Genomic DNA, 19,668 nt, shown 5'->3' on the forward strand with positions numbered 1-19,668 from the left:
TTGTGAACCAGATCAACTGGTTAATCGAAAACCATTCATGAATCTGACTGATCTGGTTCTTTCATTGTGTTTTTGGTGTCATTTTTGGAGTTCAACACGTGGTTGTATGGTAAGGAGCAGTGTGAAGTCTTCTCAAAATGTATACTTTTGTTTTCCACAAAAAAAAAAAAAAAGGCTGCATAAAGCTATTAGTAAATCACATGATTTTTTTTTTTTTCCAGGCTGAACTATTTCTCTAATGCTCAAAAGTTTCTGCATATCAAATGAGCACACGCGGTTTCTCTTGACATTGTATCGCATGAATGTATGCTATTCTTGTGTGGGTAAGTGTTAAGCCAAGCTTAGTCCAGGAAATAAGAAGACATACACACTTCCAGACAAGCTGAGCTCTTTCATTGTGCCGTCACAGACCCACAGTTCACCTGGCTGCGCTGTAATCCGGTTACTCTGAAGGTCATTTGTTAAAAGTGAAAATGTCACAGTGGATCTGACGCTCTAGTTTTCACTCCAGGATCTCTCTGGCTTTGTTTCTCATCAGCTGGCGAGTGAGTAATTTCATTAGTTAAATATTCATACCTTACTCTCCGTTTGCATCACGGGGAATTTTTTTTTCAGCTTTTTTTTTTAATCCTTTCAGGGCTTTCTGAGAGAAAAGCCCCCAAAGAGAAAAGCACAACTGTCAAGCACCTCTGCTGAAGCATTCATTGTTTTACACAGTTTAATTACAAAACCCCAGCACCGTTTCATGTTAAGATTATTCACTGCAGGAGGCCTACATAATTTAGACTGGAGGGTTTGTCATGTAATATAATACAATATAACAGGCTTTCAGTATTAGATTTCCGATTTTAGCCTCCTTGACATTTCAAGCTGCATGAACTAATACATCTGTTATTTGTCGATCATTTGATTATTAACATACTTCATAAACCAAATCAGCTACCCTGCTGGAGACGGGAGAGATACGACTGAGACAAACACATTTCTCTTTCGCCTCATTGTCTGCGTTCTCATGTGTTTTCCCTCCGTCTCTTTGTTTCTCCCACTGAAATCTCAAATCCACCATCACTCTGATCACAAAAGACAAGGCCTCATTATTACAAAGACTGCTGTAGCCCGGTGTACTACACAATCTCAAAATGTCTGAAGGAGAAATGCTTCACTATTACAGATTACAAGGTCCACCGCTGGTTCATACCAACACAACAACCACGCTGATCCAACTATGTTCGGCCTGAACTAGTTAACTGCTGAGCAAAACAAAAGAAATGGCATAGAAACGAGTCCAACAATCTTGGATCATAACTTTCTGATTTCTTTGGTGCCTCTTGATTGGTGTCTACAGTCCCTATACTGCAAATTATGACGTTTGTATTGACTTGAAATGCTATGGAACACATAAATGGGCTATTATTTTTTTTTTTTTTAGTTCTACAGTCACTAGTAAAACAGCTAGCTAGCATTTTAAGGGAAATGCATGGATTGCATTAAAAAAAGTCACATTTCTCTTGTCGTCTTTGCAGAAATTTCTGTTGCTGTGCTTGTTCAGGCTTGCAGAAGTGCCGCCACTGGTTTGCACGTTTAAAATTCAAAAGGGTGAAGAACTGCAGTGAAAGGAACAATCCACCTCACCTGCTGCTTTCGTACGGTGTTAATTGATGCTCACAGTAGCTGTTTTACTGCAACGAGGGTGTGATATCAGAACTTAAATGAACTCTTATGAAACTGAGAGAAGCAAATGGACAGTAGAAGTCTGGAGTTTCTTTCTAATCGACTTCACTCTCGTTGCTCGCACCCTCTGGACGCCGCAGCTTCTCTACCTGCTCGTTTATCTGTCCGTCGCCTCCTCTCCTGTCCTCCGTCTGCACGCTCAGGTGGTCTTCCTCATCCGCATGGGTGACGTCATCATCCTCTTCTTCATCCTCATCGTCCTCTTTCTTCTCCTCCTCCCCCTGGACTTCCATACGGACCTGGTCTTTCAGATCCAGAGGAAGAATGGAGCCCAGGCCCACGTCTCCATTCAGGCAGTGTGGGCTGGATGGGGTGGCCTGGGAGCTGTTGCCCTCTTTGACGGGGGAGGAGTTGGTTGACTCGTTGCTGACGGGAGAGATGTCACTACTGCTGTTGGTGTGGCTGACAGAGGGCGGGTTGGACAGTGATCCAGGTTTGAGAGGGATTTGCCAGGATGGGATTTTTGGAACAGAGGGTGAAGCGGGGAACTGTCTCCTGAGAAGAAAGAAGACATGAATATAAAATTACAAGTGTTTTCTTCAATTTGCTTGCTGAAATCTCTTACAACAGAGTACACATTAGCCACTTTTCCACTGTCGGGCCAGTGCGAGCCAGTTCTTTAAACTGGCCAGGAGGGGCTAATAGCACCGAGGCCTAAATTGCACTGCGCTTCAACTGTCAGTCCAGAAGCTCCACTGCGCTTCACTAACACCCACAGAACAGGGTATGAGGGAAAGGGGTCACCTTTTTTTCTTTTTCATCAAACCGCAGTTTTTGCAATTTCCCGCAATTTCATTGCATAAGATTTCAAAAATATCCCGCATATTCCATCGCATTTTTTAAGAAAACCTGCCGCAAAATCAAGGATTTTTGCCTGCAACAATCACAAAAATAATCCACGTTTTTCTGGAGGGACTGTATAGACATTTATATGAAAAAATATGTAAAAAATGACTGACGACTTTGATTGAATTTTACTACCCCTTACTATAAATATTTTCGCATTTGGGCATTAAAATTTTACTATCGACCTATGTTTCCAAACTTCTGACGGTGGTTTCGTCTCGATTGGACAAGCGTTTTCGAAGATATCGCCAAATATTTTTAAAATGCTAAATCACAACACTATACAAACCGTAAGGCGGTATTGTAGGGCTCAGTAAGGTTTCTGGAGTCCAAATAGATGAGTCTCGTGAAAATATGTTGACCACACCCAAAGTTATAAGCATTTGAAAAAACAAATTCACCACTAGGTGGCGCTGTTTCGAAACTTCTCATGCTCCTTCAGGACATTGTGTTGATGACCCATACCATGGATGTTTCGTAGCAATCTGTTGATTTGTTCTTAAAATACAGCATTTTAGCACAAAATTCAAAGTGGCCTGTTAAAATTGGATATCAGTCTTGAATCTAACAAGACCAATTTTATGATTTTTGGACAAACTGTTCAGAAGTTATAAGCAAAAATAGCAATTTTTCATATCTCCGGACCAGTAGGTGGCGCTGGACTGAATCGCAGCATGTAGCCTCAGGTCATGCTTTTTATGACATGTACTAAGTTTGGTCTGAATACGATAAATTGTTGCAGAGATACAGCCTTACGGCTGTTTTTGCAAGCACTACGTAAAATTTGTTTGAGCGTTTATCGAAAACAGTTTGACGAATCAATTTGAATTCCATAAGTTTTGGTCAGCACTGCCTGAAGATGAGCTGGTTAAAGTTTCGTGTAAATCGGACAAACTGTCTAGGACGAGGTTCTAAAAAGCTGTTTTTTCAAAAAAATGTAAATGGCGGCCATATTTCTATAACGGAAAATGACTTAATATGGTGCAATCGAATCATCATGAGCTCAGGTATCTTAGTGAAATATTAGTGCAATTTTGGACAGTTGGTGGCACTAGAGGGAATGAACTAGACACACCAAAATTGGTGTACTTAATGTTGGCACAGTCCTCTATCAGAATGTCAAACCATTACAAATTCCCCACAATCGGTTCTATGGGCTGCCATAGACTCGTAGTCGGAAGAAGGAAAAATAATAATAAGAACGGGAACAGATACAATAGGTGCCTACGCACCTTCGGTATGTCACTGGAACTAGCCCAATCACAAAACATACATGATAAACGCAAACATTTGTTTGCATGCTTTGTTAAATATTTAAATCCAAAAGCATCAATGTTTTACTATAATAAGTGATACATTGATCATAATGAATTGAAAATTAGTCACACAGAAGTAAAGCATTATGAACATAGCCTGCTTATTCAGTCGAGTCTGTTTCTGTTTATTTGTAGTTACAGTAGCCTATTATGATGAGTGGGGCGGGGCCGAGAGCCATGGGAATGGAGCGAGGCTGGTAGAGTGATTGGGAAATGAGTGACACCTGCTCCACTCACCAGTCTCGAGTCCCACAGAGGAGATCGGAAGGATACAAAAGGGGAGCGACGAGAGAGGACCAGGCCTGGACTATTTTGTGTTTGGTTTTGTTTGTGCACGACAGTCGTCCGCGAAGGGCTGTCGCGCTCTTTTGTGTTTATTTTATTATTAAAGCTTAATTTGAATGCCGGTTCCCGCCTCCTCTTTCCCCCTGAATATGAATTTTGTATGCATTACACCTATATACATCACATTTAGAAAGAATGATAATTTCTATATTTTTACAAAAGGTCCCGAACAAACACCATTAGGCTATTATATTTTTACGACATACACTACGTGGAGCTAAACTCTCGAGATGAGACTTATGAAAAATAAAATGTGACTAAATGAATATACGATTGTAATAGAGAATAAAAAGCTGATGTCAGGTTTCTTCAATTGGTCGCATTTATCATGTTTACTATGGTATTGTTAATGCCTAGCATGCAGTCTTTTGTATTGCTTATAAATTTTTTTGTACAGTGATTATAATCCACATCGGATCAAGTTATTTCAAACACTCGCTGCTGACTCAAAGTGAGTTTTGAGCTCAACTTATTTTAAAAAGTTTTTAATGCTGGTGTTATAGCTGTTAGCTTTATGAAATGATCCGCAGCGCTGATGCTCTCCAGACGTGGAGAAACTTCGCCTTTGTTCATAACCACTCATCTATCCCTAGCTGGCCCGCTTCAGCCTAAGGTTTTCTTCAGGCCAATAAAACTCAGACGAGCACCGACGAGGCACGATCAAGCACCGGCTTTTGGCCCAACAGTGGAAACACCTGTGCCTCAGGCTTGATAAAGCCTAAAATATGTGATTCCAGCTATTGTGCTTTGGAAACATGAACAGATTTGTCAGCTTGAAAGTACAAGAGAGATTATGTCCATATGTGCTTCACAACTGCCATCGGATTCAAAACAAAGCATGTCCTCACAACAAAGGTAAAATAATTTTAAAAGCAAAAAGTTGAGCAGATGGTGATCTTGCTTCGTATTTACAGCAAAGTTCTCACATCTTGAGAAGGACAACCAGATGCAACATTCAGAAACTGGAAGAAAAAGGAAATCTCAGCTTAAAATGCTTAATGAGAATGAAACAGCAGACAAACGAAAGCTTTTATCTGTGCGAATTTCAGATCTATGAGATTACTTAGATATTAATTTGCATGATACATACATAATCAAGTACTGATTAATGAAAGTGAGGGAAGATCCATCTTGGGGCATCGAGGGAACCTGTTGGATGCTTCAGGCCTCATTAACCAGTAATGAGCCGGTTCCAGCTACATGCCCCAATGAAGAGAATGATATGACATACAGATCAAACCATTCCAGACACATTTATCTGCAAAATCATCCCAAGGCATACTAATATCAGCTGCCCTGAGTGAGAAACGATGCTTTCCACTCATTTCCACAGTGATTGGAACATCAACTAAAGGCCTGTTTCAGGATGTTAAATGTTAAGCACATGTATCTTAATTAGTTTTGAGCATCAATTTGAACACACTGTAAAATAAAGAATAGAAAAATTACTTAACTTGATGTCCGAATTTATTTTACACAAACAAAAAATACAGGAAAATACAGTTTGCTCAGTATGTCCACCTGTTGTGTATCAGAAAATAGGTTCAAGATCACATGTAATATTTATTATATTAGTTTCTTTTCTTTTCTTTTCTTTTTTTATGTTTAGTGAGAGGACAGATTAACACCCATTCTAAATGAACACCCGTCATTGCCACATTTTGTTCCTGTCAAATTAAATATGCCATCACAGGTTTATTTAAAAAAGTAAAAAGTTACCTGCTGAGAAGAAGACCCTTCAGAGACACAATCTCAGCCTTGAGTTCACTGATGTTCTGAGACTCCAGCATGCGGTTGGTGGCAGATGAGGTCTGCAGAGACAAAATTATAAATTATCATCACTATCTTTTTCCTTTAGAAAACAAATCTAAAAACACTTATTTACTAGGTTTTCTACACCTTAAACCATTAACCACTGATCATTCTGAACCCTCTGTAAACGTAATCATCGTTATGCTTTACATTTTTGCTCAACTGACCTTAAGTCAGTAAAGGTGAAGATCTGCCCCAGAATGTGAAAGATCTACCATATCTGCCCATATTATTATGGAATTACATTTGCTTCAATAAAAATGAACAAACTTTATAAAACTGGACGTAACTTTTTCAGAAACTATCAAAAAAATGCCATTACAAACGAAGAAAAACAATGAAAATGAAAAAAAAAACTCAAGCACAACGAAAATCTGCGAACCCATAAGCGAAATCTGTTGCAATGCATTCAGAATCCAAGATTAGCGAAAACGAATCTTTGACATTATCATGATCAAAGAATGGAGCATATTTGAAGAGCCTGTTACATTTGTGCAACGGAGTTCATTTTTTTCATTTGCATTGTGTTTTTCTTCTTTTGTAATGGCATATTTTTGATAGTTTCTGAAAAAGTTACGTTCAGTTTTATAAAGTTTCGTTCATTCTTCTTGAAGCAAATGTAATTCCATAATTTACCAGAACCTGTTGTATTAGTATGCAAAATATGCTAAATCTTCACAAACATCAGCAATCTGTTAAAGCATGACTTTTTTATTTTTTATTTGATTTGTCAGTCACTCAATGAACACACAATAATCTGATGCATTCAAACTGCCAATACGAGACAATGAAAGTCTTCAAAGTCTTGATATCAAACTACAACTACACTGACGAGTCCCAGCTACGGTAACACTTTAGAATAAGGTTCCATTAGTTAATGTTAGTTAACTACTTTCGTTAACATGAACTAAGCAAGAACAATCCTTCTACAGCATTTATAAGTCTTAGTTCATGTTAATTTCAACATTTACTAATGCATTATTTAAATCAAAAGTTGTGCTTGTTAACATTAGTTAATGCACTGTGAATTACCATTAACTAACAATGAATAACTATATTTTCATTAACTAACATTAACGAAGATGAATAAATACAGTAATAAATGTATTATTAATTGTTCATGTTAATTAATACATTAACTAACATTAACTAATGGAACCTTATTCTAAAGTGTTACACTGTGCCTTCTCTATTTAGAAGGTCAGGATCTTAAAAAAAAAAAAAGAATTAATCATGTCATTTTTACATATTTTTCCATATTGCAGACTGCTGATTTGAGCAGGACAGAGGTGTTTGATAAGATGTCTCTGGCACAACAATGGCAGTATTCATTAAGTCAGGGAGGTTTTTATTAAAAGAAGCCTTATCACTAACTGCTGAAGGGAGTGATGGCCAATTGAAGTGGCCAACAAACATTTGAATAGCAAATGACTTCAAGAAAGAAAAAAAAAGCCCCAAAAAATCCATCCATCATTTTTCTCCTTAAATAGACAGACAGTTGGTAAGAGAAACCCTCTTCAGTGAAAAAGATTTTTAGCACCTCTACATTTTTATTTCAGGTCTCTAAATGTTCTAACAGATTAAACCGGCTCTCAAGCGGCTACATGGAGCCATTGACTCTATGAACATTCCACAAACAAACGGTCCACATCTTCCCCATTCCATTTGTTCTGCCTGCTGAGGGGCTAAAAATGAGAGCGGGAAGAGGAAGTGAAAAAAGGACTGGGGGGAAAAGGAAAATAAAAGTGTAATTAAGAATATCAGGGTCACTGGGGATGGCTAGTTAGAAAGTAGAGACCCCCTATCGAGAGGAGAGGGATAACTTGGACTCTTCAACGTGTAATTAAATCTAAAGTAAATTAATTGAATCATATCTAAAAAAAAAAAAAAAAAAGTATCAGACTCATTTACAGCGAGGGCTGGGGAGGGATAGAGGTTTTGACTCCTTTCTGCTACTAAAGCCCTCAGATAAGTGCATCTTTTTGGAAGAGGCCACATCTGATCCAATCAAAGCGCATTAGGCCTGGTGAAGACACTCTTATTACAGGCCTCACCTCATTATGGCCATCTAAAGCCCACACTCCCTACGGCACACAGTATAATAAGGCTGGAATGTACCTCTTGCTTATTTTAACTTTGTAACGGGGAAAAAAAATAATTGCTTCTGAGGCTTAGCTTACACTGCGCGGACATAAAATCTAAATAATATTTTAACAGAGGCTACAAAGAATCTCTCAGCCGGTGGTGTTTAAAGTTCCACGGTTGCAATTCTTCATTTCAGGAGCCGAACGCGCACGCACACATTTAGTGATGACCGTTTAATTGCTGCTAAAGGCCTTTCTCTGCATGTCTGTGACTGCAGAGCAATCTTCCAGTCAGAGGGGTCAGTGCAGTGTGATCGGGGTCTGTCACCCTCTTAAGTGTGAACAAAGCTTTGCCTCAGTCTGGGTAATTATTTAAGGAGGTGGAGCGTACCGTACAAGAGAGGTATATGTATGTACTTACTTGACTTGGAATACATTAAAGCAAATGTCTGCAGAACATTAACAACAGATAATGTTAAAAAGCATTACTAAAGGCAAGTTAAGAAATGTCTGAATGCATATTGATCCACTGCTACCCTCTCTGATGTGTTTTTTCCTCCGCTTAATGAATGTATATTTATGGTGGAATCAGCTTGAAAATAAATCCCAAGGGAGTGTTTTCTGGTGAAAACACTAGTACAATTTATTTGAGCCGGTTTATTCACTTTCCCAGTGGCTGGGCATTCTGTGGTGGAAGGCGAATAAAAAAAAATCGAAGCACTCCTAATCTTCCACGAGCAGCCACTAATAAAAACAGCTATCATTGTATTCAAACTCATCCAGTCAAGAGGATAATGCTTTATATATGTGGAGAATGAGATGCAACATTCTGCCTGTTATTCAGTATTATATATTATCAAGGTGAACAAGCTGCTTTTGCTTAAAAATAAGAGCTCTTAAATTGAATTTGAAAGATACACATTCTTCTTCACAATACAGTTAACTGATGGCAAATGAGTTGTACTTAAACTGGCTGAAACTTTACTAACACTAAAAAAAATATAAAGCTGACAAAGCAGTTTTGAAACTGACCAAACTGGCAGTTAAACACTTGCTGATAATCTCAAAATAGCCAGAAATAAGCAAATACATCAGACTACCACAACTCGAATACATTTGACCATATTTAAATCCATTCCACAGAGAATTAGCTCTGAAAATATCAGATGCAGAAAAATGCAGATTCTGCTTTTAAAGGGAAAGTTCATTAAAAAAAATGAACATTCTCCCATTGTATGGACAAAAAGAAGTTCTACAAAAGAAAGTCATACAGGTTTGGAATAATATGAGCGTGAGTAAAAGACCATTTAGATTTTTGGACTATTGAACTATCCATTTAAAATGATGCATCTTCTAAAAATAAATTTTAAATATATAAAAATATGTTGACTATTGAAACAAAAGTGTAATGATTTGTATTGCCTGATAAAGTGCTTTAATCAGTACAAAGACTTCTCTAGAAGTTCCAACCGACTTTCTTAATCAGTCGACAAAGACTTCATCAATGGCCATTTGAATAACAGCTTCAGGTGAGCACGAGTAAATTTAATCAGGTGAGCACTGAGGAAATACAAAGTATATAGCCAATGACATGAAAAGAAAATGTTAAACTATGAGCACAAACATAGCCAGAGTTTGAGTGACTACTAAAGAGAAATAGTCCCTCAGAACACAGAATATACTTTATTTGTGTGGCTTTGGAAATATATAGATATACAGTATAAAAATGTTTACATGGCAGCCGAGGAAACAGGAGTCTCCATGTGTTTCAGGTTATATAGACATTTGCTTTGTGCATTCTACACAGAGTTTAGAACCCCAAATAGGCAACTCAGAAAACCACACAATGACAATGATGCACAGCCAAAAGGCGCCACACGTGTCTTTAATTTCATGCTCTGAACCTGAAAATAATTTCCCGAACTTCCCATATGGCTCTAGACAACAGGGCCCCGCATTTCTCAAAACAAAATGTTAGTAGATGTCAGCGCAAAGTAGACTTTAAGATTTGTTTAATGGGCATTTAGATGTGAAGTGTACTTTATACACACTGCTGCTTTCCGGCAGGGCACTCATGACAAATGAAGCTTTTTAATTTAATCTAGAATTTGACAGAGAATTTTAGCCATTTTTACTTGACTTAGAGCAGCTGTGTGGGTGATGACCTTAAGTGTTTTGAACAATAGATCAATGTTTTTCTGGAACTAGTGGAGGCGAGTCTCTTTAACAGAAGAGGTGAACTGAAGATTATTTGGCAATTCAGTTTATAGATGACAAACTTCTACAGGGTGACGGAAGGATGTTGGAGGGGAAAACGTTGTGGTGAGTCTGCAATTCTTGCAAACTTGAGGGTGAGAGATTCATATTTTCACTTCAATTTCAGGCCAGATGTGTTTGCATATGTTTTCCTACGGGATCCAGATGCTTCAGTAAAACACCCATGCGCTAAACAAGCTGTGGACATAAAACACACCCTCAGTTGTGATTCCAAAGCGCTTTTTGGAGCCCGTTACGAAATGATTTATCGGAGTATCGTAAGAAACAATGTGTGTAGCGTTTCACTTTCTGAGGTATGGCAATGTGTTTTCAGCAGGCGATGTCCCTCAGATGACTTTTCTTTATAGATAATAAACACGTGTCTTCAGAAAAGATTTGAAGGCTGTATCATCATGAGCATTCTTGTGAAAGATAATGACATCATAATGCATTAAATTAGCATGTGATAAAGACAACAAAATCAGAACTGCCACAACAGACAAACAACAAAGATAAATTCTGTATCTTTCTGCGCACTCCTTATTCTTATTACTGTGGGTTGTGTGGCATAGTAGTACAAATAAATAAATAAATGAGCTTTTGTTAATGTTTCTCAAAAGTGAAAACCAATAAGAATAGCTACATATAGCTACATTAACTTTTTAATTTGTAACTGTTCCACATTTAAAAAATATTTATATTATAGAAAATGTATTCATCCATTCATTTAGCTTTTGTTAGTTTCTCAAAATTGAAAACCAAAAATTTTTTAACCAATATAAATGACTATATTCTACATATTTACTATAATAACTTCATAATGTACATAATTACTACTTCAAATAACTAATAATATGTATTATTCTTATAAGTATATTTGTTTCATATTTAAAAATTAGTTTATATTATAATAAAATTATTCATATTAATATATTACTACTTACATATTTATATATGTTAACACTTTTAACCTGTGATTTACGGTTTATGTGCTGCCACCTATGATAAAAATCCTCCCATACACAGCCCTGCAGCTTCATAAACCAGCTAAATTTAAAAGCTATCAATTATGAACAATACACAACATATATACAAACTAACTGTACAGGCAACATTCCCAAGCATTATTTATGAACAATAAAAGTTTCCTTCGTAATTCTTTAATTGACAGGCCTCTAAGAAAATCCTACCGGTCCATCTGTTCTAGTTGCAGTATGGGTGGGGGTTAAATGAGGTTTCAGCCCAGATGAAATCAGCAGAAATCAATTGACAGATACAGGAGAGATCAGCGTGGGGTCACATCCTGTCCCTGGATTGCTTGCTTGAGTGTTCTGGAGATGGTTGTACACGTTCTTTATAGAGCTCCCATGACATGCCTTATCCTGCTCATTTTTCTCTTCTCAGCAGCATATGAGTTCTGTCACCACTAATATTTACATCAGGGTGAGGGATCAGTCTCAGTGCCACTGAAAAATGCCCTGTGTTGTTTTAAACTCAAAGTGGCCTTGTTTTATAGAGGCTGCGCCCCTGAAACAAGAGCACAGCAAAGAACCTTAGGAAAATGCACACTGGAGTCTGCATTTAAACTCAACAGATCAACAAAACAAGTGAAGACTATCATTCATAATATCTCTGAGAGAAATGATATAACCAGGGAGGAATGCAACCATTGTAGATAAACAAATTCCTTTAGGTTTTTTTTTTTCTCTCGATGCTTTCTTTTCAAGTTTTACAGTAACCGCACTCTCTATATCTAAGGTATTTCAGAGGATGAAAGGCAAATTCTGCATTTCTGACCTGTTGATTACGCAGTTTAATAGTGCTTACGTAATGCACAAGGAATTATGTTCTCTGATGAGGTCTATATAACAAAAAACACAGACAAAAATGTTTTCGATCACATTCTTTCCCTACATATAGTATGTAACAGGAATGTCAGAAACCGGAGGAATGTTCAGATTGTATTAGTCACTTCTGTTGAATCAAACCAAAATGTTGCTTTGTTTCACATATGGACACTTATGTGCAACTACAGCACTACCTGACAAACTGTAAAGGGTTAGCTCACCCAAAACAAAGTGATTTCATTTACGTCACCTCATTCTGTTCCAAATCCTTTTTTTAACAAATGTAGATACAACAGGCTTTATGTGAGAAGAAAAGGCATAAAGGCATTATTTACTGGATACTTTGGATACTGCATCTCTCCAATCTCATTTGCACTTACATTTAATTCAAAAATAAACAAACCAGGTTTAACATTATGTCAAATGACAAGTTTTTGTGTCTTATTGACGTCAAACCTGAATCATTATTCCTTGCTGCATGTTATTTGAATTTAATAAAGTTAAAGGGGAAGATTTTCAGTAAACCACGACTTAAATTTTGCCTTGTTACTCAAATATAAATATTGTTTGACTTCATTAGATCTTTAAGATTTCTAAGAGAAGATACCTTGGTGTAACACTACCTAAGAAGTAATATGGACTATTGTCTATCACCAAAAAGAGAATGCTGAATTTTCTGTGAAATATCTTTTTTTGTGGTCCATAGAGGAAAGAAAGCCTTATGAGTTTAGAACAACATGAAACGAGCGTGAGTAAATGATGACGGAATTTACATCATTATAGTTTTCTTTCTCCCGTTCACCATTGTGGCAAGTGTTGTCTGATTACCTGTGAGTTAGCCAGCTCTTCTGTCAGCTCCTGTATTTTCTTCTGTTGCTCTACCAGCAGCTCCTGCACTGAAGCCAGGGTCATCTGCAACTGGGTGACTGCATCCAAAAACACAAAAATGAAGATAAGACTACACCCAAAACAATTACCAGAACTTCACGAGCAAAGAAACGGCAGCTTTAGTCAAGATCCAGTGCAAACCGACGTATCGGTTTGTTTGAAAGCATTACCGACGATTAACATGCAGTGGTTTTCTCTTTGATTTAGCCTTCAGCTCAATCAGTAATATAAGACACCTCTATTTGTACAAGATTAATCACCTGCGTCTGCTCTCATATCATATCAGGGTCTCTTAACCTCCATTAGCATGGGTTTGAAACGCTGGCTCTATAGAACTCTCCAAACAATCAACAAGATGGAAAAAAAACCCTGCTCATTTGGGAGGCAGGAGGGCTAGACTACTGTCCTCACTAATCTTACTAAATACAGCTCATTTTCCTCCCTCTCTGAAGATTGAATTATTGTCAGATTGTGCTGGTCCCGAGGAATAGAGAAAGCTCAAGAAAAACAGCCCTAGCAGGGCCAGAGTTGGTGTTATTAATGGGGGTATCATTTCAAATAACCCAGAGCACAAGTTGCTCTCCCCCTGTTTCCAGTCACACATGCATTCCCAAACAATGCATTAAGTTTTCAAACTGATTATGTTACAGAAAACCAATAAACGCCTCTATAAATCATGCTCTGTAAAGTGTTAAATCAACTCTAATTAGATTAACATCAGCAGATATTATTAGCTGCCGACTGTTGGCTCTCTGGCGCACAGTTCTAGGGCTCTCCTTTCATAGAAACAGCCTTTCCACTTTCTGCTTAAGAGCTGTTACATGTTCCTTTCTCTCACAGCCTTCGTCTGTCTCATTAGGTGACTACTTACAAAATAACAGACACGGAAATTGTCCTTGCTGAATAATAATGATGGTACAAACTTGTCTTTTCAGAATAGTGCATTAGTATTAACAAGAAATCTGAAATACGATTTGTTAGCTTTCTCTGAAAACATATTTAATTCTGCCTTTATTTATCCTCATGTTGCTCCAAACTATTAAAGGGGTCATAGGATGTGACTTAAATTTTTCCTTTCTCTCTGGAGTGTTACAATCTCTTGTAAAAAAAAAAGATCTGTGAAGTTGCAAAGACTAAAGTCTCAAATCCAAAGAGATATTCTTTATAAAAGTTAAGACTCATCCACAACCCCCTAAAACGGCTCGTTCTAACACGCCCCCACATATCTACATCACTATGTCAGAAGATTTGCATAACTCCGCCCAGATGTTCAAGAAAAGAAATAATGCGTACCTTTTATTCTCATTGTAGTATTGTTGGCGCCACCGCCATGCCGTATTTCACTGTGAAAGCAAAACTACTTTGTTTGGCCTTCCAAAAGGGGACACGATTAGAAATCATGTTTATATCATGTTTATTATGGGTTTTATGTTTATGTTAACTATAACTATGAATAAAATAGTTAAAAGGTCTGAAATAAAGCCAAAATAAAACAGGAATACCATCCACAGCCTACGTCAACAGCAATTCGAACCATTTTACACTGAGAACGAGCAGCAACTGCACCAGACCTCTAAACCCACAAACACTCACTTCATACTCAAAACACAAGAAATAATGCCTCCATTTAGTGTGGCTCGGGTTTCCATAAACGATCTCTTGGAGAAAACAATTGGCTGAATCTGAGATCCTACAAGTGGCTTCACAGCTGCTGTGAGGAGGCAGACAGTGTGTATAGCGTAAATTATTCAGTAAATATCTCAATATAATGCACACTGCATATGTCCGGGCCTGTCTGAGCCTTTATTGGCCAGCTGGTCACCAATATGCTCTCTTTAGACAAAGAGATCAAGCAGCTTGCACAATTCCAATACAGCCGGCATGAGCGTGAGTGTGTGCATGTGACAAAATGCTTCCAAGACCTGTTCATTAATTGTGTGTGGAAAGTTGTTGGGAAATCATAATGGGAGTCAAGGCCTACACTAATTTAAAGACTGCAGGAGTAATGGAGCCATATTCAAAGGAATACAGCATTCCAATGCACTTGGCACTAGAGAAATACATGAACTTTTAACAAAGGAGTGCGGGCAATTGGCAAGAGCGGCAGTCACTTGCTATAACTCAACATTGTGAGAAGAGGGGGAAACTCACTCCGTAATTGCAACCCTCTCCCAAACTGTTAACTGAAACAGTCATTAACTGCAATAGCAACTTGGCTACTGCAGCCACAGCAAATTAGATCAGCGGTGTGACTGAATGAGTGACTGGGGGGTAGGTACGGCTCTTCCAGGGGAAAACGACAGAGAGGCAGAGGGAAGGAGGGAGAGAGAGCTAAAAAAAAAAAAAAAAAAAAAAAAAAAGATTCTCAGGAACAAGTGTTTCACAAAGGAAATATGAAAAGCAGCTTCAGTCCGGAACAATACAAGTACTTATCATCTGAATTTGAATTCGACACTAAACAAAACAGGAATCCTGCTAAAAACCAAACAAAATGAGGCCAGACAGGCAAAGGAAGGTTTTTTTTTTTTGCATATATGAACCAAAATGCCAATGAAGAGGCTCATTTGATAATCAGATAAAGAAACCCACATCAAGCTTGCACGCAATGCTCACAATCGACTGGCCTTTCAGTAATCCTCCCCAAACCAAAAACTGGGCAATGGGCAATGTAATTCAAAAAATGCAGTTGACTAAAATCACTCACCTTTACCCTATATGCCTCAAATTTGCTTATTTTGATCTCCGGGATATTGAAAACAATACTATATGCATAACAGAAGACTACGCTGAGACCAGAAATCCATGCATAGATCCAGATCATTTCCATGGTTTTATAAGGCAAATATTAATATGGCTAAATGCCAAGTGTACTTCATAAATGACAAAGTTTTTTGTCTATTATATGGCAAGAATGCCTGCTTTGCATGTATTGTTACACCTTTATGGACTGCGTATATAAACAATTTTCAAAATTCAAATGTGTACATGGTATTCAGCTAGGCTGAAACGAAATGCTTAACATAGCAGAAATATGTTTAGCCAGCTGGGGGAGGGATTTTTTTTTTAACAGTACTGGGCACTTTTACTCATTACACTCAATTTAGACTGAAAATTTACAAGTGAAAATAATATTCAAAATTATCATATGAATGATCATATAGGTTTTACTGTGGCACTTCAGGAAACACTGCTTTATAAAATTAAAATGAACTTGCATGCCTAAAAATAAAAATAAATGCATGCCACCTAGAAATACAGGAGATTAATATATATATATATATATATATATATATATATATATATATATATATATATATATATATATACATATACATACATGTATATATATACACATACACATATATATTTACATTTATTCATTTAGCAGACGCTTTTATCCATAAGTCACTTTGGATACACACACACACACACACACACATATATATAAAAACCAATTGCATTTCAGCATTAAACTTGTCAAACGTGTCTTCTCGCATAGCTTGATCTTGAATAGCGAATATTCTAGTCACATATTTTTTTTTCAATAAACATTACAAATAGATTTTTTTTAAATAATAAAAAAGCACAGCTATCTCTGAAATTATTCACTAAAAATCCCTTACAGTTTCATGAGAAGTAATTCAGTTCAAATGAAATGTGAAAGTTTAGAGGTTTAGAACAAAACCTTAACCAGACAAATATCAGAGTCTTTCTTTATGAAAACTGTAATAAAATAAACTGCATCATTTATCCTGCATTTTGTTTCTTTAGAATAAATAAATAAATGAAACATTGCAAGAGTGAATTGTCATTTACACAGAAGGAGCCACCCAGCTGCAAGCAGAATGTGGCACTAACGAGACAAAGTTTCTTCGGGAAGTGTCCCGCTTTCATGGTTGCCGGGATGTTTAATTACACCGCCTGCGTAGTGGGTAAAGAGAGGAGGAGGAGAGAGGAGAAGGCATCCCTCTCTGACAGACTAGCGGAGATTCCTCACCTGTCCAAGGCACGAGACACACCTGTCACCACAACACTTAATCACCAGCGTGTTCGGGGCCCAACCGGAGAGCCACACCACCACGCCGAAAATTAAAATGAACTTTCTTGCCATGCAGTTAAGACCAAAAAAAAAAAAGAAACGCTGTCATTCCTCTTCCCCTCATTAATATTCTGAGGTTAAGAGCTTTTCAGCGAAACGTAATTAATAGAAGCTGAGCTGACAGTAAACAAGCAATTTCAAATTAAAGCAAAATGACAGGACCGTCATTTTGTAAAATGTGAGCAGATTTTGGCGACAGATAAATGAAGGAAAATGTTAAGGAGGAAAAAGTGATGAAGATATTAATCTTCACCTGTCTGTGTCAGCGTGCCACTCATTTCCGCGATGTTGCTCTCGATCCGCTGCAGATGCTTCTTGTCCTCTTTGCTGCCCTTAATGAGGGGAAGGATGTATTTTCTGCAATTAAAAACACGGCACGCTATTAGAATTCCACTCAGGAACAGGGAAACAGGCCAGCGGACCAGGACACGCTCTGTTGCTACACGTCAAAAATAGACAAAGGGCTGATCTATTAGTGTTAGCGTAGTCAAACCCTCACTGAAGGCTTCTTATATTCATAAACTCTCGTGATTGAGTTTTTGAGAGCTGTACAACATGTTTGATAAGAAACTATTTTAAATAAATAATTTCTGTGAATTATTAGCAGTTATTACTCCAGTCTTAGGCATCACACGTTCCTTCAGAAATTATTCTAATATGCTATTCTAATAATGATCACAATTAGGTGTTAATCTTGAGCAAAATAAATTTACAAAAAATACAACTACAAATTCAAAAACTGTCTCAACCCTTTTTGAAACTGAATAGAAGTGATTCATTTGAATGAAACATACTTGTTAAAGCTACATTTGAGAGAGGCTGGATAAAGACAGCTTGTTTTATTAAAGCTTACAGTGTATCAGTACAATATGATATTAAACGAGGATGTGGGAGAAGAAAAAAAGAAGGGGAAAAATTCTAACAATGCTAGTTCTTGAGCTTGATTTCACAGAATCACATTCAGTACTGTGTTTGGCAACAGCAGATAAAACATCATTATATGAATTATGATTAATAGGCCTGCATTCATGCTGAAAAAAAACAAGACCTTTTGTTTTTTGAATCCCTCTCAAAAGTCTTGTTGGTTTCCTCACTTCATCCAGAGCAATTTGTCTCAATGGCTGACACAGAGGCCAAGAATTAAGCATCAGGGCATCTGGGTTCATCATCATTAAGTCTTTTAGCCACAGGCTGGCTTCTCCATTTGAACATGTCACCTTCTAAGGACAATTGCTTGTCAGAGTTTAAGTCTTGTAGAACAACATCTCCAGACACTGAGAATAAGCAGCAAAGGTCAGATGGCTAGCGCTCCCAGTAGCTGCTGACTGGTTCTCATGCCATCACAGTTTTATTTCCAAATGCACACGTCGATTTGTTTCCCAAGACAAACAAACAGCACATAGATGAGGAGATTAATATGGCATTTTGGTGAATAGCTGGGTGCTGGAAAGTGTAATGTGTGTGTGCAGGCTCTCCGTCTGGAAAACAGTTGGCCTTAACAGGTTTTCACAGCGGCGCAACCGTTGTTGACAACCGGCCGTAAGTAATAAACACTTTTAAGTTGAAAAAAATCAGAATGAGTGTCAACACCAGGGGAAGTTAATAAGAGACTGCTGTGAGCACTGTTTACAATGTGGCTCTATAGCATGAATAAGTGGTGGAGGAGGCCGGGGCATATGGTGGCACCGGTGAGCCGTTCCTTTGACATGACAGCAGTGAGAGCTCTCGCACCAGGGAACAGCACCTCCAGCCACGGGCACACATCCTCCGAACAGCAGAGACGCAAGCGGGGGACTGGAGAACCACAAACTGTGTGATCGCTCAAAGAACGAAAGTGAGGAAACAAGCGAGCAAAAGAGTTAAAGAGAGTAAAAAGAAGGACATTTTTGCATTTTTAAAGAAAATGCGAGTGTCGTTTGCATGCACAAAAATCTATTTAATAATGCTAAGAGTATTGTGAACGGTGGCGTCGCGAACTTGGTTGAGTTTGGAGTGCTTTTTGTATGTTGCTAGAACATTTCTAGTCAAAGAGGTCTCTATTATACTGTCATCACTAATCATTCCCATTTTATTTTCTGCCAAGCAAAAATCTTATATAGTCTTTTAGTAAATTTGCTTGTGGTTCATACTATCATTCAAAAGTTTAGGGTTGGTAAGACTTAATGTTTTTTTTAATGAAATTAATTGTTGTAATATTTTTAAAGAAGTCTCTTATGCTCACCAATGATGCACTTATTTGATCCTAAATACAGTACAGTAAAAACAGTGATTTTGTGAAATAACTAAAAACAACTAGACACTAACAACAATTAGTATTAGAAACTATTCATAATTCCCCCCCCAGTATTCTTTGATTAATAGAAAGTTCCAAAGAACAATGTTTATTAGATTTTTATTGAAAGAACATCAAAGTCTTTACTGTCACTATTAATCAATCTAATGTG

General features: G+C 37.5%; 1 protein-coding gene across 1 annotated transcript; it reads right to left on the reverse strand.

The window, feature by feature from the left end:
- Positions 1–616: 616 nt before the first annotated feature.
- LOC113076045 (peroxisomal membrane protein PEX14-like) lies at positions 617–17,581 on the reverse strand (the record flags this gene model as incomplete). The annotated part of the gene is made up of 4 exons (XM_026248693.1): positions 617–2,226; positions 5,958–6,049; positions 13,066–13,163; positions 17,478–17,581. Coding segments are annotated over 4 exons (754 nt in total), but the record flags the coding sequence as incomplete, so codon positions are not given.
- Between the last annotated feature and the right edge of the window lie 2,087 nt (positions 17,582–19,668).

The sequence above is a fragment of the Carassius auratus genome, unplaced genomic scaffold, assembly GCF_003368295.1.
Source record: "Carassius auratus strain Wakin unplaced genomic scaffold, ASM336829v1 scaf_tig00018439, whole genome shotgun sequence".
In the NCBI taxonomy this organism is placed as follows: Eukaryota; Metazoa; Chordata; class Actinopteri; order Cypriniformes; family Cyprinidae; genus Carassius; species Carassius auratus.